The sequence below is a fragment of the Calonectris borealis genome, chromosome 2, assembly GCF_964195595.1.
Source record: "Calonectris borealis chromosome 2, bCalBor7.hap1.2, whole genome shotgun sequence".
NCBI classification, from domain to species: domain Eukaryota; kingdom Metazoa; phylum Chordata; class Aves; order Procellariiformes; family Procellariidae; genus Calonectris; species Calonectris borealis.
Genome location: NC_134313.1, coordinates 33,784,062 through 33,796,555, shown reverse-complemented (window position 1 = coordinate 33,796,555; position 12,494 = coordinate 33,784,062). Strand labels below are relative to the sequence as shown.

The window sequence follows — 12,494 nt, the reverse complement described above, 5'->3', positions numbered from 1 at the left end:
TAGGCTTCCCATTGTCAACAAAACTTAAGGAACTTTCATTTTCTAAAATAACTTCCTTTTGTGTTTTGGGTCAGTGATTTGTATTAGGAGGGAGGAGGTGTTTGGGGTAGAAATACCTCTTGGCAAATGTGATTGAGTACCTGCCAGCAGCAAGGGAGAGTTAGGAATGCTGTAAGGAAATCCAGCTCTGTAACTGTAGCTGCAGGGAGTGCTAATTGGCATTCGTTATGCATTGGTATGTCCTATGTAAATACTGCTCGATCAGGTGAGCATCTGTCAAGTCTACTTCTTTTAATGGTGAATTTAAACACAAGCTCGAATTCCAGAGTTCAGTGATCAGGAGAATATGGTAGAAAATGTAGCTTTTCTTCTTTAACTAAGGCAATATTTGAAAGAATTTTTCTCTCAATCAAATCCTTACTCTTATACTATAACCTGATTTCAAGATCACTAATTCTGATTTATTTCAGCTAATTTCTTAAACACACAAACAGTGTCACTTTGTATTTCCATGAAATGCCTCTCTCACTTGTTTCAGCAAAGCTGAGGGTTGTATTATAATAATGTGATAAAAGAAAGTTGAACTCTTTAGCAGAAGTGAGTTGGCAGTGATGTCTGTTACCATTATTAAGAGTGCTGAGAACTCTGAAGAATGAAGTAATGAAGCAAACAAATAAAATAAATCTGTGCATACCTTATATTTTTGAGTAAGAGAATTGAGAAAAGCTTACAACCATTGCTGTTTACCCTTGAGGGAAATGGTGAGGGCTGGTTCCATCCATCTAAGCTATATATGACCAGTGTGCACGTTATTACTTGTGATTAACATTATGCTCGGGCATGTGAATTTAAGAAAACAGGCCTATGGAAAAATTTTCAGACATGATTGTTTAAAATTGATTGAAAAAATACAGTTAACAATAAAAAATAAGTTCCTAGTAAATGTTGATAAAATGGAAGTATAATTCAGATGCAAGAATAGAAGAAAAACAAGATTTATCTGCACATTTTCCGTCTTTCCTACTTCCCCCTACTTGTGTATATCTGAACACATATACATTTAGATGACACAGAAGAAAGCTTGATTATGGCTTCAATCATAAAACTCAGTTACTGTCAGTACAGTCCTGCTATGCTGTGACAAGGGCCTATTCATGTCTACGTGAAAAAGGTATATAAATTAATTAAAGATATGAATATAAATGTTGTTTTAAATTGCAGAACACTTTTCATATGATTTGTGATTCTTAAAACGGATTGTGCTCTGTAGTGTATTAATACAATTAATACATTATACGTAGTTACATAGTGATGATGAACTTCATTCGAGTAATTGAAAAAGGCAGAAAGAGACCTAATGGTTACATATTGGTGCTAGAAATCTCCCTCAATTTTAATCTTTACATTTAGAAAAAAAGGTTTTCAGTGGGAACCATGGCTGCCTGAACATGAAACATTTTGTTAAATTTTCCATTTTCTTTAGGACTGCTTCTACAGTTAATTGACAAGTATGTATGTTTAGATGAAGAACTGTTTTCTACCGGGGAACTGGGAACAAAAACTGATCAAATCATTGAACGTTGCTATGTTCATATCTTAGTTTAAGCCACTAGTTTGCCTAAAATACAAGTCAATTCAAAGCGTTTTTGTTTTAACTTTGTATAAATAGAGGGAGCTGTATTGTCTGCAATAGTCTGAGTACAGAGAAAGCAATTTTCTTAAACTTAATCCAAACTTACTGCCTCTTTATTGCTGTATACATGATATAAAAATATCCTTGTATCTCTGGTACAGTACTAAATAAAATAGGTGCCTGTTATTGGGACACCCTGTGGAGTTTTTCTTCTCTGCCATGACTCCATGGCATAATGCATACTATATGAATATATTTGCTTGCATAGGTTTGGATACTTTGATTTGTTGGTCTTTTATCTGGTTCTGTGAATCTGTTGTATGTCAAGTATACCATTTGTATTTTTGTTACCAATGCTTGAATAGCAACATCAGAAATGCTTTTGTAAACTGTCAGTAATAATCTGAATAAAATATATAGTAAAAATAGCATTCAAGAATTTTTCTTTCCAAGAGCAAGTGGAATACTTTAACTTAGTAGAGAAAAATAAGGGATGGGATGTGACTTATATTTGATGCTGTAACAGGTGATTCTCTTACAAAGACACAGAAATACCCACTAAATATCGTTATTCTTGGTGTGTGTTTGGGCTGTCATTGTGACTTACAGTGAATCTGCCATTTGAGAGATGGGCATCCCTTTAAAGGTGCAGAGTTTTGTATTGTAAATTACCAAAATTGATGCCGACACATTATCGGGCCTCACTGCTTCCAAAAGTACGTAAGGACTTTCCTTTCTGATCTGCAAAGTCTCTGCACTGTTCAAAGAATGTATACTTTTACAGTAACAACGGTTATTGCTAAGTATATGACGTTAGCAATCTAGGAAGAAATTTTTGTCATGAATTTAAACAAATTTTCTGGTAGAAGTATGGTGTTTTGTTTTTTTTTTTAAGGTGAGGTTACAGTTCAAACTGGAGATCTGCTGCCATGTAGGATTTGTGGAAGGACTTTCTTTCCAGCAGCACTGGTAAGTGGTATGAGCACTGTTGGCTTTTAGATCTGATAAGCTGATATGGGAGTTAAGCAATGATCAGTGTAGCTAAATAAAGTAAATCTAGATGCTTGGTTTTGGTGGGATTTTGTGAGTTTTTTCCCCAAATAATTATTGATTCCAGTTGTCTCAGTTTTGAAACTCCTTAGAAGGAGGTTAATTTTATTTCAGCATCCCATCACTTTCTGAAAATACATGCTTCTAAAAGTATCTTCTCGAGGGTCACAGAATCATTCCTTGCCTCTGCAGATGTAAGCCCTAGCATCATGCAGTCTTAGCTAGTAAATGAAGTGTTTTGTTAGCTATCTTCAAAATACTGTGTTCTCCAGTCTTAATAGAAATTGGTCTGTCCTTAAATGTGAATATGCATTTCAGACACTTCTGATTTGTCTTGCCACTCAATGCAAATGCTGCCTACCTACCATCGAATTTTTATTTGTAAGGAGCAAATACAGATGCCTCATATTTTTCTTCGTCATCGCCCAAGTTTTTGTGACCATGTATATGCATTCGTGAATTCCTGTAGTTCGTTCTAAAAGTAATGGCTGGCATAAATATTTGAGTGAAAGCAGTCTGATTTTATTCATCAAGAGTTGGGCCTTGTTTGCTGATTGGCATAACGAGAAAGGGGAAATAACATGTTAATAACTTATGTTTTCAAAACTAAGTTCTGTATTCTCCTTTTGCTTTTCTTCTGCTTGTAGAAAAAGCATGGACCCATTTGCCAAAAAACTTCTGCCAAGAAAAGGAAGACATTTGATTCCAGCCGACAGAGAGCAGAAGGAACTGACATTCCCACAGTAAAACCTCTTAAGCCACGGGTATGTTATAATTTAATCTGCATATGAACATTTTAGGCAAACGATGTATGCATTATAGTAGGGCTTATTTCTGCTGGCACTTCGTGATAATTAGATCAATTAGGATCTGGAAGAAATCTAACTATAATGTTGTGTACTAAAATAAGGCACATACTTAGCTTGAAGTAAGGGCTTCAAATGTATAAAGCTTTCTTTTTTGGCTTCTTAGCCGGAACCACCCAAAAAACCTTCCAACTGGAGACGAAAGCATGAGGAATTTATAGCAACTATACGAGCAGCCAAAGGACTTAATCTTAAAGACGGCGGAAAACTCCCTCCACCACCTCCGCCATCATATGACCCTGGTATGTAAAACAATTGAGTTCTTTAGAGATTTTTTTTTTTTAAATTTAATTTTTAAAAACTTTAATCGGAAAGGAATTTGTTGGAATACAGTATTCACAAGTTCTTGAAGATGACTATCTGATTATGTAGATCAGATTATGCAGAACCATCCCTATGCAGATGCTGGTTTGTGACTGTAGGTCTGGCTGTGTTGCTTTCAAAGCCCATGACTTTGTTTTTAATGCATCGAAAGGTAGTTGTGGCCAACTTGTAGCTTGCTACCGTCTTATAAACCATAGGCTGGACAAATTGTTTCAACACCTTTTTTCTGTCCGCAACAGTGGAACTCCTCAGAAAGGGCAGACTATCTTTTTAATTAGCTGCTGATGCTGGCCACCCACAACTTTTCTACATTGTAGGAAGGCACATTGACGTTCTTCAAATGCAGTCTCTCCCATTTCTTGCTGAATTCACATTTAGTTTCATGTATGCAGTGTATGCTTTAGTGTGCGTGTGATCCTTCCTCATGTGGGGGTACTTGTGTTTTGGGTATGAGAGATGTGTGGGATTTATATTAACAAGGGAGTAACAGTCCTTGGGTGCCTTCGGAACTGAGACTGGGTAAAGTATTGAAGCAGTCTGATGTTAGTGAGAAGGAAATATACTTTTCAGTTAACTTCTGTGATGTGATAATAGGTTGGAGAATATATTTCTTCCTCTTGTCCTAAGGGCTAAACCATTTGACCAGCTCAATGGCTATTTTCAGAAAGATTGGAAAAACAGAAAAAATAATCTGTTTGCTTCTGCCTGTCTGTGGTCAAGTGAGGATATGAGTGTTCCCTACCTTGTTTCTCTACAGGAAACATGTTAGTCCACTATTAGGATTGTAATTGTGCCTTCATAGTAAGAAGTGAAGTCGTATTACTCAGCACTTAGTACACACTATCTTGAAATGCCATATGCATTTTAAAATAAAGTAAAACCAATAGCTAATGCTGTGGATAAGAAATACAAGGCTGGATCATGGAAAGGATCATTAATAATCTGGTTGTATAGGTTCTGAATTACAAGCAGAAGAGCCCAGAACTAAATCTAGCTTGGAAAGCTACTAAAACTGTGCGCACTTGGTTCCAGAGACTGCAAATGAGTTTGAAGCGAAGGAAGTAACTATTTAGCCCGCTTGAAAGCAGATAGGAGGTAAAGAGAAGATAAAGTAAAGTTTTTTACTTTTTCAAGCTGAGTTTTACTGTTTGTAGTCTCCTGGCTTCATCCTGCTGCAGTGGGTGAGACACAGGAGTAGGGAACCAGGAATGAAGAGAAGATGCATGAATTTATCAATGGATTCTCTTCCCACAAATAGAACAGAACAAAAATGGAGCAGGGGCAGCTACCCTTGCTCCTTTTCCACTTTATGTGTAGGAGAGAGGGAGAATTATGCATGGGTATCATGGAGTATATCCATCCTCTCCTACTCAGCTCTGTCTTTGGCATGCTTATTTCTAACTAGCTGCTAGTCTTTTCCTTCAAAAGAAAAGAGTTCTGTATTAATATTTCCTGCTTAATTGCATGATTTGAGTTTTCAAACAAGCAGTATTGCTGGTTCTTTGATCTCCTGTTCCACCTTTTCCTTAGAAGAAGTGTAGAATAGCTTCATGATATTAAGAAGGACCTTAAGTCACCCCATTTGCATTGAACTTGACTGCATATATGTACTGTCCACTTATATTGATTAGTATAAAGCTTACATGGAATCCTAACAGTTCTTCTGGACAGTACGAACAGTATTTCTGCATAGCCAGGTGGCTGACTGGTGCTAAGCATTTTACAAAAGGATGAAGATGCATCCCTGATTCTTAAGAGTGTACATTAATCCTCTAGAGTCTGATCCATTTACTTTAGTAGGCTTTGAAAGTCTTCTGTGGGAACTGAGCTGTGCCCCAGCTAGAAATGTCTTTTCTTATTATCTAGGGGCTTCCATAGCTGCTTTATTAATCTATTTTGCTTTTTTTTTTTTTTTTAAAACTTTGTTTGGGCCTGCCTTGGTTTGATCATATAGATATTATAGTTGTTCTTCTTCTGAGTTTCTATCTCTTAAGATATAGTTTATGTTTGAGTATTCTGACAGTAGTGGAGTTTATGTAAAATAAATAAATAATTCATTCATTGTTGTTACCACATGAGATTCCCATGCTGTCACTTCTGTGAGGGATTCCTGTGTTCTTCCTGTGTCCTTTGCTCACACTTCTTGGGTCACAGTTCATGGTTTGGTGGCTACTGCATCACTTGACTTATGCAAAATTGTTAATTTAAAGGGATAACTACTTAAGCCAGATCTGCTGCATTTGGAGTAGTAACATGTAATCCAAATCTTATTTTGGATTGTATAATATCTAACTGTAATCTTGGAGGCAGTGACTGTTGAATCTCTCCTCATTTTCTTCAATACATTTCTAAAATCACCTTGAAACATACTAATTTAACCTGCTTTGCCAGTGTCTAGCTCTTCTGAAGTTGATGTTTACATGGTTTTGAATACTGTAATCTGAGGAATTCAGCATCCATGTCTCTAGACACTAAAATGTCTATCTGAAACTGCAGTCCAAACATTTTAATTTCCAAGGGCAGTGTATTTTAAGGGGTATATTTCCAGTATACAGATGAGGGATCTTTTAGTATTTTAAACATTTACGTAGCCTTTCTGTTTTTCCCCCAATGTTAGCAATAATTCCTGCAAGTGGTACTGTTTGTAATGTCAATAAATTAATCTTGAAAAATAATAGAGCCACCAATTACCCTGTTTTGCATGTCTCTATAGATATCTCCTAATTTTGGCTGGACTTCCTCTGATTTTTTTTTTTTGTTAAATTTCCAATTTTATTTTTTTTAAATGATCATTTCCAGTATTGCAGTTAGTATTTCACAGTCCTTTCAAAACTGCCAGAGGAAACAGATTTTGTTGTCTTTTGCTATTTGTATGGGAAAGGTTTTAATGCATTTTCATGTCTTGAACAAACTGAACTGTGTTTGTGATTTTTTGTTTAGTCTCTTCTCTTCTCCACTTCCTTCCAGCTGATATCCCTGCCATGTCCATATACTCTTTGGCCACCTTCTCTGCTGAATAGCATCTCTCAAAATGTTTCTGATTTCACTTACGTTATTTCTGATCCTCAACCACTCTTCTCATTCTTATTCATAAAACAAAAAACGTCTTTTGTTTTACATGTGGACAGTATTCTTTTCCCCAGCAATACGTATTTCATTTTCAGATTCAAGAGGCCTTAATTTTCTCTGGGCGTGGGGCTGGTCTTTAAAAGACTTTAAAACACTTCATTTTTTAAAAAAACTTTATTAATGTTAGGTTTTTATGTTTTTAAGATTACATTCAGTGTCCATATTGTCAGAGGAGATTCAATGAAAATGCAGCTGACAGACACATCAATTTCTGTAAGGAGCAAGCAGCACGTATTACTAATAAGGGGAAATTGGCAGCTGATACCAAAGGGAAGCTTCCTACTCGAACACAGGTGAACTGCAACATCTTTCTTAACTTGTAACTTGCATTTGACATCAAATAAAGCTTGTTAAATAGTGTGTTGCTCTTAAATGGAAGTAACTATTTTATTCTGTGATTTTATTATTTGCACTAGACTGAAATTAGACACTAAACATGGAAGAGGTTTTTGTTTTCTTATGAGAGTTGTAGAGATCCATAAATCAGATGGCAGCAGTTGCAAAGCCAAAAGCAGTCATAAATGTAATTCAGAGATTTGTGAAAATGACAGGTAAGGGTAGCAGCAGGAAGTAGAGATGCAATGTTTGTAAAGAAAGTTGAATTTCTGTTGTGCAAATCTTCTGAATCCAATTCAAGACTGTTCTGTAAGTGGATGAACAAACATACATGACTGCAGGACAACTGACAGCAGTATTTTGACTAATTAGAGGCTTAGAGGAATTCGGGCATAGTAAGGTAAGAGCTGCAGTAGTTAACTTACGATGGAAACAAATGAAGGATTAAAGTGTAGGTGTGTTTTCGTTTGGTGGTAATGCTTTTTTTCTGGAAGCTGTGAAGAGTTAAACAGACACAAGCAGTTACTTAGTGATTCTTGCACTGTATTCTGAATCAGTGCTGGGACTGGTCCGGAGCACACAGGTGAAAGCAAGTTTTGAAAGACAAAAATGATCCTGCCCTTGAGTACTCTTTTTAAAATTAACTGGTAATGAGGTGATATTGTTCAGCTCATCAGATAGCTATGAAAAAGGTGAGAAAAGCTGTAGAAAAGCCGAAAATACACAAAGACATACAGTTAAATAAAAAACCAAAACCACTGAGTTAGGTAATCTTTCCTACTAGTATCATCTGTATGTATAAGAAAGCAGACTAGCAGAAACCATTTTCATGATCCCATACCAGAAAGAGTGTACCTAATAGGTAATTGTCATCTGTTTTCCCACAGTGCCTGAGATAACTACCTATCGTGTTATATAGTTTGATTTAATTGCTTAAATTTCTAGGTTGTATTTTGTTACAGTACAAACCTGCTGCAGTTAAGAAGATGCCTTCTGTAGGATCAACACCATCATCATCATCACGTTTACCACAACCAAGTGGTGTTAGCAAAACTGTTGTAGGTATGAAATGAATGTTACGAATTTTCCATTTCCTTTCTAAATATTAGTTCTGCAACTATGCAGCAAAAGTAGTATAATTTTAATAGCTGGAATGATTTCTACACCATTGCAGTGATTCAAACTGACAAAGTAAAAAAAATTCATAGGAGGAGCTCAATGTTACATGAGTGGATAGAATGGTGTCTGTTTTTCATAATACAATTGGTTTTCTAATCAATGTTTTTGTGACCTGATTTTTTTGACTTACATATGTGATGGCTATATACTTTATTGTTGAAATTGATACAGTGGTTTGTGAAAACTCATTTAAAGTCAGGTTGGAATGGGCACTGATTGGCATCTATCCAACAAGACTCTTGAGCACATAGGGTTCTCTTCTGTTTTATATATCAGGTCAAATTAGTTTTTTCTGAATTGAACCTGCAAAATCATTCTGTGTAGTAATGCATAATTGTATGGAATACTGATCTCTCACCTGAGATTTTTCTGTTGCTTAATTCTGTATCTAATTTGTATGCTGAATATGATCATGAATTGGTGAAAATACATAGTCAAGCCATGTATATTATAATTATGCAAACACTGGTCTTACTCTGATTTCAGATATTATCAGGTATCAATCATGTTCTGTTTGTACATACTTTGACTTCTAGACTTCTTTCCTTTTTCTTTCTGAAGAAAGTAACTAAGATCCAATGTTTTTTATTAGAATAGAACATTATGTCTCAATTGCCTTTTGTAAATTTCTGGAAACATACTTGCTTTTTCCTAGTATCTTGATACTTGTTCATATCTCAATATTTCTAAAACTCTTGTTTTGAATTTTACAATTAAAAAATATATAATGAATTGTATCATTGCAGCAGCAAAGTCTTAACGTTTTCTTATATTTCCATGCTTGCTTTCAACTGCAAGGTGCCTCTTCAAGTAAAGCACTATCTTCATCTGGATCCAGTGGGAGCAAAATTCAGACATTATCACCAGCTCATAAAAACTCATTGGGAATGGTGAACCCACAAGCAGGGTAAGTTTCCATTTAATGTTGTCATTTATGCTTTATTTCATATTTATGTTGTGCTAGTTCTAGAAATCTCTGTGGTCTGTTTCACTTGCATTTTTTTTCCTGTGAGCTTCAGAAGTGAAGTGTTTTGAATTTATCCTTTATTTATAAACACAGTTAATATTTAAGGAACATTGGAGTAGGCAAAGATGTGTTTTCTAATGTTAAAATAACAGCAAAGGAGGTCAAGTGATAAAAACAGATATAAAGTAGTTTAAAAAGTTACAGAATATGCAGAGTGGTTGGAGCTATAATTTTTTTTCTTTGTAAAAGTGAAGAGACTTGAAAAAGGAGAAAACATTAGGCATAATTTCCTGCAATTCATGGAAATAAAAGGAGGAGGCCTCTGCCACAGACCACAAGCCAATTGTGACAGGATCTTCCCTCTTAGCACAAAAGGATGGATACTTTCCCTTTTCCCTTTCCTGTCTTAAAATACTCAAGAGACGACAAATGAATAAGCACAAATAAGGCGATGGAAACCAGTGCTCTTCAACAACAGCAAGAAGTGGTAGATGTAAATTACTAGAGTTCAGTGAAAGTGCTGGTGTGATCAAGGCTGTTACTGATATTTTGCTGGGGGGGCTAGTCAGTGCACACTATCTCAAAGAAGAAATGTATGGAAGGGATTGAAGAAAAGTAGTGCAATTTTACAGAAGTTTGAGGAGCACCAAGGAGCACTGAGAGAAAACACAAAAAATACAACAAAGTGATTGCAGTTATAACATTGGTGATTGAAGAGGACTTATTTTTATAAAAATGAGTATGAGATTGGTGAAGGCTGTGTAAGGTGGAGAAAAACAACAGCTTAAGTTTGTGAGGAAGAAAAAGGACATTCTGAAAGAACTTGTGGGGATGGACAGCTTTATTAATTACACAAAACTAGTGATTTTTAGTTTATTGCTCTTAAGACTTACAAGTTACGCACAAATGTGAATTACAGGTCTGTCATACCTCCCTCCTAACACCATGTAGCATGAGGATGCAGTTCTGTCCCTCCTTGCTCTACCCACTCATACTAAGTCTTTTAGACACAGACCGGAGGCAGAGTCCGTGAGGCTGTCAGAACTTTTTTTTATTATTTCCCCCCGCCCAGTGTCCTAGTAGTCTTTGGTCTACAGGCCAGCTTCACTGCTGTTTGTAGGCGTCTATGCTTCAACTGTCAGGAAATCCCACCCTCTGTGATTCACTGACTGATTTTTATATCCCATTTCTCCATTTTCAGAAGTTAAATTAACACTTACTGATGAGTGGCAAACAAGTAGGTCTGCAGACCACAGTAAAAAAGTCAGCTGAGATAATTTGAAGGCATGTTTCTGACCCCAGTGGTGAATCCCAGCTGTCTGGGAAAGGCTTTTTCCTGCTGATAGAGTTTCTAATTGCAGTTTGTATTGGTTTGTGAGGGGGCACAGGTTTTGGTCTTCACTTCTTAACAAGGAAGTTCTATTTAATTTTACCAGTCAGTTGCTCACTCGGCTTACTACTTTGTATTCTTTAGTCTTCCATTTACTCTTCTGAAGCCTGGAGGAAGAATTGTGACGTGACCAAGCCAAATAGCAGTTAATATACGGAGAGATGTTTGCACAGGTTCTCTCTGTTCATATATGCTAATGTTAATCACAGATAGATGGCTTCTGGTTGGCATAGCTCTCAGATAATGGTAATCTCTGAGAGGCAGTGAATGTTAGCTTGCCTTTTAACCTCACTTAATTGCCTATACAATTTCCAGTTTTTAAGAGTATGGATGTGATGAATGTGTTTCTGCCTGCAGTCCTCACTTCTCTGCTCTAAAAAACTTGTGTTCTCTTCTTGTTTTTGCCAGCCAGTCCTTATGATTTCTTGCTGGTCATACTAACCAGTCTTCTCGCAGATGGCTATTAAATGTGTCTCTTTCCTAAGTATTATACCTGAGACCTAGCAATTTTTTCTTTTTCTTTTAGCTACTTGCGTTCACTTCTGACAACAAGCTCGTCAGTTTCGTTGAAGCAAAGACGTTTAGGAGCAATTACAACATGAAAGAGTTAGGTGCTTCAGATTGGTCACTAGTGACAATTTTGGCCTTAATCTCAGCCTTAGTATTGGGGTATGAGGGGGAAATATGTAGGGTTCTGTTGAAATACCTACAAAATTTTATCAGAACAGGGACTGAGACATTAACAGTCAACATCCTAAGTCAGAGAGTGAGAATAGTTAATATTGTAGTGACACAGATTTTAAACATTAAAACATCTTATAATTTAGGCTATAGCTAATTGTAGCTAGAATTATATTATAAAATAAAAGCGCTTTTAAAATTTTATAAAAACAATCTTCATTAGGATGAAACAAGATGTATTTCTTTTGCTACGTTTACGATTTAACCAGTAAAATGACAAGCCATAGCATGAGATCTGGGATTCTGTTGTACCTAAGTCAGGCAGAGCTCATGCTGTAAGATGTCATGTTCTTCCTTCTGAGAAGTTGTTAGTGAACTGAATTACCCAGCACAGTCTTGCACATGTGTTGTTTTAAGGGCAGTCTTTCAAATGGAATGGTTAAGCGATCACGTTATTTTTTTTTTCCTTGGCAAATATTTAAGAGCCTACACACTTTTTTGACCAGGTTAAATTCCAGTTTTTGCTGTAAGAAACAAGCTCCTGCAGTTTGCCCTAAGGCAAACTTGGGGTTTTTTTTTGTTTTTCTACATATTAATTAAGTGAAACCTTCCATTTTTGCCCTGATTGTTGTGATGCCAGATTTGGCAGAGAGGTAGTGAGGCTTAATAGTTGAATTACAATTACATTGTGCAATATCAAAGATGACTTATATGTATGTTGGAGGGGGGAAATTTAATCAGACACTGCTGCTTTCTGTAGAATCATGGTACCTGTTCTCTGTGATGGGTATGCAAAGGGGCAAGAAATTACGATCTGCTGGCTAACGTAACAGGCAGAAGTGATTAAAATATACAGGCGTGCAGTTTCCCTCTTGCTCTTTAGGTGGCACTCTTGAACTGCTGCTGAAACTATTGTGAAAGGCACATGAAGCTGTTCGT

The 12,494-nt window shown here is 36.2% G+C and overlaps 1 protein-coding gene across 3 annotated transcripts in view; it reads left to right on the top strand.

Moving 5' to 3' along the window:
• ZC2HC1A (zinc finger C2HC-type containing 1A) overlaps positions 1 to 12,494 on the top strand; it is a 44,469-nt gene that overhangs the window by 19,567 nt on the left and 12,408 nt on the right. For all 3 annotated transcript variants that reach the window (XM_075141609.1, XM_075141611.1, XM_075141610.1), the window contains exons 2-7: positions 2,529 to 2,602; positions 3,331 to 3,447; positions 3,656 to 3,791; positions 7,147 to 7,295; positions 8,301 to 8,400; positions 9,316 to 9,424. In XM_075141609.1, coding sequence (XP_074997710.1) covers positions 2,529 to 2,602; positions 3,331 to 3,447; positions 3,656 to 3,791; positions 7,147 to 7,295; positions 8,301 to 8,400; positions 9,316 to 9,424 — 685 coding nt within the window. The remainder of the gene's footprint in view (positions 1 to 2,528; positions 2,603 to 3,330; positions 3,448 to 3,655; positions 3,792 to 7,146; positions 7,296 to 8,300; positions 8,401 to 9,315; positions 9,425 to 12,494) is intronic.